Here is a 9,447-nt window from a genome sequence, read left to right as displayed (position 1 = left end):
ATGCATTTATTGCAAATTACGTCTATCAATCAGAAATTTGGCAACGATCAAGTAGAAAAGTAAATTTTTATGACTTTATTTTGATATGCTTTTCCATAATCTAAAGATTTTTAAGATAACACAACTTTCTACTTTTTGTAATATTTTACAACTGCAATAATTGGAAATTATAAAGTTTACCATTCCCACCCAACAACAAAACGTCTTCAAGACAACTTTAAACTGATCTATAATGAAACTTATATCGGAAGGAGACTGGAAGGTCTTGACAGTATATAGAAAGGTGCAAAAGTATGAACTATCCAAATGCAATAACTGAAAATAAGAGAAATGATTTACTATAGAAATATATTTCACAGCATCCACAAAAAAGAGAAAATGATTATATTTTTAATATGATTTTCATGATGCTGGTGCGTTTTTTAACATACCCTGAATAAATTTATAGACTGTCTTCTCCGATTCCTTTGGATATGCCTCTCGGACAGCCGCTAAAAAGAGAAAATTAATAAAACAATAATCGGTCGAGAAAATGATTGTTTTTTCGGAAAGCAGTGTTAGAAGACACTTACCAATTACACATTTGTAAAGGTGGGTATCTTTAAAACTTCTCTTTCCGTCTCTCTGTCCATCCATGTTAAAATTTATCATAAGCGAATAATGTAATTTCTAAACTCAATGAGCTTCTCAGAAATCTGTAAAATATGTGCTTATAAAAACCTAACCATAGGACCTTTACGGAAATAATTCAAGATTCTTTTAACAACCCAAAGACATATTAAATGCATATAGTCAAGGCAGAATCCAGAAACACATTTAATACCAGCAGCTTTAAGAGGAGACTTATTTATCTGATTTGCTTATACGGTTGGCAGCTAAAATTGTAATCTATCAGGTTGCAAAATTCTTGTTCTTCATTAAACACTACCGTTCCTTCCCAAGAACGTTTGATAATTCACCTTTCACAAGAGTAATATCCAGTATGAGTAACAGTCCCTTTTAAAAATGATCTTTTGCTGGGACATTACAGAGAAAGGCTCTTACTTTAACAGTGTTAACAACAAATTTTATTTTCAGAAAGGATAACTTTAAACCACACAATTCTTGTAAAAAAATCATTTAAAAACACATTCAATCTGATGGTATACTTTCCCCTGTGTTTAATGCCACAATAAAAATCTTTCCACCACTAATTTCACAAAGAATCGGCCACGTTTGAGTATTGGATGATTTAAATAAGGGTAGCCCATCAACACTGAAACTAAATGTTATTTCTCTTTCAGACCCTGAAAAATTGTTTTTAATACCTGATTCTAATCCAAAATAGTAATATGTACCACCACATTTTTGAACACACTAAACTTCTTGTGGTACTTTTAAAAGTGTTCTTGCATCTTTGGGTAGCGTGTTACTACGACTACAACTCTGACCGCTAATATGAAAAGAATCTCTAGCTACTTCTTCTTAAGTTTTGTTGACGTTCATCCACACTATCGTCTCGAGCTTCTTCAAAAACTGATTTATTTAATTTTCTCCAATTCCTTAAATAATCTTTTCTTGACGCAGACATATTTTTGCCCATTACTTTTTAACGAAAATTATAACTTTATTAAAAAATAAAAATTTCTGAAGGAAAAGAAAATGGTAAGTATTCATCTTCCGTAATTGGAGTTAAAGACGGAAGTAAAGACGGAATTAAGGAAGGAATTAAAGCATGGACGAATAAGAGATGGATGTGCAACTTAATATTATATATCAAAGAGGCTGCAGTTTCCGACAAACTCTAAATTTTTACCAATCAACAAAAAAAACTACGAAAATGGCTGCTAACAGATTTAAACAGAAACCCTTATCACATGGTTTAAACTTTTATAGCATTTATTTAATAAGACTGTTCAGGCTAAAGTAACTACTTCACGTGTTGACAAACTACTAAATAAATTACACCAAGGTTAAGGAAATTAGTTGTCGGCACGAACAGATTTTATCATTTTTTCAAGATAAACATTTGTAAATTTGCGAACTTTTTTCGTGTAAACAAAGGCTGTCATTGATAGAATAGACCAGTAAGGCTAATTTTAAAATGACTAAAAAAAGAATAGCGAAATATAAAAAAGCTTAAACAAAATTTTTTGTCAAGATCTGTTTTTATTCAATTCCTCCGTCCTTCATTCACCAGCCTTAAGTTTGTGTATTTTTTCCGTGTATAATTTTATTTGCGTAAAACGTCGCAGTTTTTGTCTCGACTTCTCGATAAACTCCATAATTTATATTCCACTATGCGTTGTGTTTTAGTATTTGTTATTTCTAATGGGCTTTTTTATAATTCATTAGATAAAGCAAAACTTTTTAGCTGTTCAAATTTACAATTATCTTGCAAATGCGGCCAGATATTCCATGTTTTCGTTTTTCATATTTCATATATTGTTACTTTTATCATAAAAAGCACATAATAATCCTTTAGTTTTTGTCAAATAAAATTTAGTTTATATATAGCTGGTAAATCATATTATGTCAATATTAAATACTTAAACTCTTACGGTTTGTCATAAATTGGCTTTGTTAAATTCCTTAAAAATGTGACAAATTATTTTTTCTTTATTGTATTTACATTCATTTCATGTATAAGTTATTTATTCGTAACTGTATATATTTCTGTTGTTAACACACACACACACACACACACACACACACACACACACACACACACACACACACACACACACACACACACACACACACACACACACACACACACACACACACATATATATATATATATATATGTATATATATATATATATATATATATCAGGCGCGGATCCAGAAATTTGTATCTGTGTGGCCAAATTTTATTTTCACGGTTGAAATTTCGATAAAAGATCGATACTTTAATACTTTTTCACAGCACTTGTTGATTGAATAAAAAGTCGGTAACGTATAATAAGAACCGTTGTGGCAATGGCAGGGAATCTCTATAGCCTAAATCTACAGTTTGAATTTTTTGGGATATTCCTTAAGTGGAAAAACCTAAAACTAACGTGGCTGCCGTTAAATTTAAGCTTTGTGGTCATTGCCACAATGGCCACACCTTAAATCCGCGCCTGTATATATATATATATATATATATATATATATATATATATATATATATATATATATATATATATATATATATATATATATTTAATATATGAACTTCAATAAATACGAATTCTCTCAATACTAATTTTTTATTTTATCTAAGAAATTTTCGCTAGATTATTGATACTAGCATCTTCAGCTTTAATTACAAATATTATTAAATTAAATTACAAACAAACATTAACGGTAATGTCACTTTTTAATGGCTTCTTTAAACTTCGCTTTAGTTGGGCTTCTTTAATATTTCGTAGGTATAAAAAGTATGGCGTCCAGAATTGCGTTTTTACATATTGACCGTCATCTAAATTCATACCTCCATTTTTAGGTCCGCATTTGTTGAACTGAATTTCGATTGCCTCTCGAACTTTTCTTTCAAATTTTTTGGGTTCTACTTTTAGCGTCTTTACTTGATCCCATTTTATATTACCTGAACATTTAATTTTATGATGGCCAATTGCATATTGTTCTAATTTTTCTTCAAAAACATTTTTTTGGTGTTGTTTTGTTCTTGTTGCTATTTTCATTTTTGTTTCACCGATGTATTTTTGTTTACACTGGCATTCTGTTAGGTATACTCCGGGATGGCTATTTGATGGTAGTTTATATATATATATATATATATATATATATATATATATATATATATATATATTAGAACTCAAGGGCTATAGTGTCTGATGGAGTAAGCCCAAATTGAAAATTCTATAATATTCATAAACTGGAAAACTGCAGCAATATAGTAGATGGAGTTGTTCACTGGACATGGAACCATTGTGCTCCAGGTTGCTAAAAAAGTTGATATATTGAAGTAGTCAACTAAATGATCTCAATTTCTTTTCATCATCCGCGTTATTACTTAAAATATTATAAATGTCTATAAAAAATTAAACTTAAAGCTTGGTTCTATTGCTGTTATCTTTAATAAGTAAAAGGAAATTATATGACTGGTTAGGTGAGACCAAAAATTTTTAATGAATCCGACAGACTTTAAGAGAGTTAAATTTCAATTGTTAAAACAATAGATTTTTATCAAAGTGCAACGAGCATGGTTCGCAAAAAAAAAAGTAATAACTTTGCACGTCCATCTCTTATACATCCATGATTAAAGACATTTTAAACTGGTTATTCCGAAAGACGTCTTCTTAAGATGCCTTAAAAACGTTTTGCAAAGATGTCTTAAACACGTATTAAACTGGTTGTCAGAAGACTTCTTAAATACGTGTGCAAAAGCCATCTTAAACACGTCTTTAACTAGTTGCAGACGTCTAGAAGAGTTAAAGATTAGTTAAAGACGTCTTTAAGACGACTTATGTTGTGTAGGTTAAGTTCATACCATTCTGATTTAGTTTAGTTATCTGTTTTAGTGGGATACTTAAGTTGTTATAAATGACCGATGTTAGGTTATGCCCACGCGTTGTCCTATTACTACGGTAGTTATGAAATATGGCTGGAAGGAGGCCGTGTTATTGATTCCAGATAAATGAACAATTTAAGAAATAAATTAAATCAAAGAAACGAAGGATAGTAGATTCAGAATGTTACTAGGGATCTTACAATTTCTTGGGCAAAAATGAATTAGCCGTATTGCTCTATTTAGAAGTGAAACGATTTTATGAAGATAGGCATATTAACATTGTAAATTTTGATAACGTAATTAGTGCGGACTTAAAGGGCGCATACACATGTTTTTAGTCACAATATCAGTAACATAAAATCAATAAATATCATAAATATCATTTTAAATAATTCATTTCTTCAAGCTAACCAAAGTTAACCCAGTCCACAAAAAAAGGATCTACAGCTGACTGCATCACCAATTATCCGATTTCTTTTCTCTAATTAAATTAAAACCTTAAAAAAAAGTTATGCATAACAAATTATATACAAATCCCTAAATAAATATCAATTATAATTATAAAAGCACTAGTTTTTTTTTTTTTCATGAAAAGTTTATATTGGTATCCCTCAGCGATCCATGTTACATCCTCCCCTTTTTATCATCCATATTTATGATCGTAATTTTTCCACCTGACATTTAAATACGTATCATTTTGCTGATAATGCTAATTTTCAATTAATAACAAGCTCTCTCAAAATACTAAACAAATACGTTAATCAAGATTTGATCGGTCTATAATTATAGCTGAAATATTAAAACTTCATGTTTCTACTTTTTAACGAAACGATAAAAAGTCAACAATTTCTTCGACTTAAAATATTTCTTTTTACATTTCATTTTTTTAAATCATTTTCAATTCCTAAAAAAATTATTAATCACAAATGCATAAGTTTTTAATTTTCATTGCAAACCTTTATTTTAAAATTAGAATTTAGTTGTTTATTTTTTTTATGAACACGGTGTCATACACTCTTTACATAAGTTTCACTTTTGTAATAAGATACTTGATCCAAAAATACATGATGATTTTTTTTTTCTCTAAAATTAGATTTGGTAGCCCTTATATTTTCCGCCAGCTAAGATAACTTTGTTTGCCATTTTCAATGAATTATAAAAACTTATCTTCCAAAGCTTATGCTTAATTGTCAATCTATTGCACATTTATAATCTCTGTTGTACTTTTACCCTCCACAATCCAAGAATTTGATATCAGTATATTAAATGATTACTAAAAAGAAGTTCAGAATGCAAGTACAAAAGAGAGAATCAGTTTTTAATAAAAAAAAACAAAAAACTTTCGATACGACTGACGAGTGGCGAACATCTTGATTATTTTCATCTAACTTCAATGCTAGAGAAGAATGGCGTCATTCAGAAATTTTTGATTAATGCGGAGAACATAAGAAAACAAATATTACAATAATGGTGAAACTTAAAATACTGGATATTCACCTTCTAAAATAAAACTTGCAATACTGGTTATTCACCTTTTACAATAAAACTGATGATACTGGTTATTCACGTTCTATAATAAAAATTTACAGCTACAATACTTGTAATTGTAAATTTTATCGGATTTTTTGCTTTTTTATGCTATTCGCATTAATGCACTATTTCTGAATGTCGTCATTCTTCTTATTACAGAAAAATTTCTTTAATAATTTCAATTCGCATAAACTTCATTCAACACTGGCGATTGTTGGCCTACAATTCAAAACTGCTTGTCATCTGCCGAGAGAAACAAAATTTAAAACTGGTTGTCATCTGCCGAGAGAAACAAAATTTCAGAACATTTGTTAAAACATTTCGCGAGAAACAAAAATTGTTTTTAATTAAATTGCAAACCTTTATTTTAAAATTAGAATTTAGTTTTTGTTTTTTTTTATGAACACGGTGTCTAACGCTCTTTACATAAGTTTCACATTTGTAATAAGATACTTGATCCAATAAAGCTATCAAGCTGAACACTTTTTGGCAGTTAAAAATGATGGAGCATGGCCTTTCACCTTTCACAGACCATGACAAAATTAAAGGAATGATTCCTTACAAAAAGATTTGCAGATAAATACTCGAGATTGACCTTTACCCTTTTTTTCTAAAAATATTGCTCTAATCATAGACAAGATCTTAAGCAAGAGTGCTTGAAGTTGAACGCCAACTTTAAGTAAGGATTATAGATATTATTAAACTTTTTCCTTCAGTGGTATTTTTTGATGTAACAATTACCTCAACAAATTCAAACGACAAAACCGAATAAAAGTTTAGAAATGAGAATTGCTTTTGACAAAACGTTTTTTTTTATTTCAAAGGTTTGTTGTTGATATTAAAGCTTTTTGTTTGTTCGTCGGATTTTTACAACATGAAACCGTTCCACGGATTCTTAAAAGAAAAAATTGTTAACGAATAATTAATGACAAAATTATTTGTTAAATAGTTAAAAACTGATCGGAATGAAGACTGAAGTCTCCTGAGAATTATAAGATACAACCAAACAAACTAAAATATTAAAGCTTCGAAAAAAATCGTGCTTATAATTCTTATATTACATAAAGTTCATTTAAACTTAATAAAACCTTTAAATTTTCATTTGAAACTCATTCTTCAGGAAACCTATGAGCGAAACTATGAATGGTCAGAACGAGAGCCAGAGTAGCCTGAAGCAATGGGAAATAAATTTCAATGCTTTTTTGAGCTAGATATTAGTTTTAAGAGAACTTATTCTTTGAAATGTTTCTCAAGTTCCAAATATTTGTTAAAATTTTGTGCTGTAAATAAAGTTTATTATAAAGTTAAAAATGACAAATTAAGTAAAAATTTGAAGCGCTAAACAACTATAAATATGTAGTAAGGACTTAAGGAACTGAATTTAAATTTAAGAATGAAAAATTTTAAAAATGTTACAAAACTTAATTAATCTTATGCTGATTGGCATTTGCAAGTCGTCCAATCAAACAAAGGTCAATTTTTGTTTTGTCATCATTAAGCTATTCGAAACGATCAAAATATTATAAACTAGTATATCTCACCAACAGTTTGAAAATTGGTGGCTGAAAATGCATTCTGGTGAATCCATAGTACTGTTAAAAAAAGGAAATATTTCCTTCCGAGTACTTGAAAAGCAACACAGAGATGAAGCTTTAGTGGTTTTAGCGAGAGCATTTTGCACTGAACCTGTTTGCTCCGATATTGCAGAGCTTTGTCCCGATAAGGCAACCAGTTTTTTAGACTGGGTTGAGTTTGTGGATTACTGGATGGACCACTGCTGTACAAATGGTCTTAGTGTTGTTGCTATTGATGAGGATGTGCACCGTATTGCTGGAGTTTTTATTGTTAGAGATTTGTTGCTTGTACCAACTGGATTTGCGGAGAAGTATAACAATGATGGAAAGTCTTTGACCCCTTGGATGAATTTTCTTTGGTACATGGACAAACAGGCCACTAACGTGATTCCTGAACTGGGGGAGCCTGGAAAAGCTGTTGATTTGTGGTTTCTCGGAATTCACCCGGATTATAGGGGCAAAAAAATATCAAATGACCTAATTTATTGCATCCTTCCATTGGTAACACGTGCAGGATATAAATATGCTACAATAGAAGCCACAAGTGTTTTTACCTCAAAGGCTGCAGCTTGGAATAAGTTTAATGATATTTATCGTATTCAGGCCAAAGATTGGCTCTGGAAAGGAGAGCCTTTCTATGTTAATACGAAAGAACCTCATGGAGAGTGGGTATTTTGGGTGAAGCTGCTCGGAGAATAAATCCAATTTAAGTAATAAACTTTTGTAACTTTTTGAGAAAAAATTTTTTTCTCCTAGTTTTTTTAAGTTGTTTTGTCAAAATTTAAATGTATTCTTTAAACAATTAGTAAAAAAAGATTGAAAATCCCAGATCCTCATCATCATTATTGAAAACTTATTTTTTATTATCTTGGGAAAAAAATTACTTTTGTTTTTATAATTTAAGTTCTATAACTTTCTTTGTGAGTGAATTAAATTTTTTTATACGTGGTTATATGAAATGAAATATGGAATGTGTTTTAGCAAAGAAATGCATCAGAAAGGTTAGTCTCAAGGAGGTTCTTACCTTTTAAGATAGAAAAGGAAAGTACCTCCATAAAACTTCCATCATTCAGTCACCTGCCAATAACTTCTTTGATTCAGCTACTTTTCTGCTTCAGATTTTGAAGATGAGTTTAGAGTACGGTGTCCGCCTCTTTTACACTAGTTCAATGAAGCAGAAAGAAAATGGAAGTGACCAAGTTTTCTTTTTAGTTGATTACCCACATCTTCTTCAACAAAATGGAAAGCTGTTGCCAGCGGTATTAAGAATAAGATAAAATGCTTGGAACAAATTTCTGCTTCAATTTTCTCTAAAAAGTTTTTTTTTAAGGGATGAAAATAAAAAAACAAATTCATTTTTTTCTTTTCATCTTGCATTTTTCTCCTGTAACTTGTCAAATAAAGTTCTCAAACACAATATCATATGAATATAATGTAAATATCATATAAATATGATATAAACATCATATAAATATAATGTAAATATCATATATCATGTAAATATTTTTCAGCGTTTCGTCGGATGAACTGCAAAAAACTCGGAATTTTCAATATTTATAAAATAAGAATGATATAATTTGATTAGTTATAGCGATCTTATTTTATAAATATCGTAATATTCCGACTTTTTAAGTGACTTTTTGCCCCTCCAAGCTAGCGTCGGAACCATTTCGGTCGTAAACTGTTTTATACCATCGACCCTATAGCTAACCTCATTCTTAGCGTCGGTCTCTTTAAATAAAATTTCTTCTTTTGTTTTTGTTTTTTTTTTTTTCCTTAGTTTTGTATTGTTTTTTTTTAACAAGATAACGATATTTGAAGCTTTTTTTTCACAAGATATTTAAA

The 9,447-nt window shown here is 29.8% G+C and overlaps 1 protein-coding gene and 1 pseudogene across 1 annotated transcript; one reads left to right on the top strand and one right to left on the bottom strand.

Annotated features, from left to right (window-relative positions):
• Positions 1 to 603: 603 nt before the first annotated feature.
• Positions 604 to 3,561, bottom strand: LOC149890075 (uncharacterized; annotated as a pseudogene).
• Positions 3,562 to 7,536: 3,975 nt separating this feature from the next.
• Positions 7,537 to 8,449, top strand: LOC149890074 (uncharacterized). The gene has a single exon (XM_090085356.1). It carries the CDS (start codon positions 7,597 to 7,599, stop codon positions 8,299 to 8,301), a length of 705 nt encoding a protein of 234 aa, XP_089941482.1. The 5' UTR covers positions 7,537 to 7,596; the 3' UTR covers positions 8,302 to 8,449.
• The last annotated feature ends 998 nt before the right edge of the window (positions 8,450 to 9,447 follow it).

This window comes from Hydra viridissima, unplaced genomic scaffold, assembly GCF_058129835.1.
Source record: "Hydra viridissima isolate aposymbiotic clone 2 unplaced genomic scaffold, HvirCarnegie_v1 scaffold_4, whole genome shotgun sequence".
NCBI classification, from domain to species: Eukaryota; Metazoa; Cnidaria; class Hydrozoa; order Anthoathecata; family Hydridae; genus Hydra; species Hydra viridissima.
This window is presented reverse-complemented; position numbering and strand designations above follow the sequence as displayed.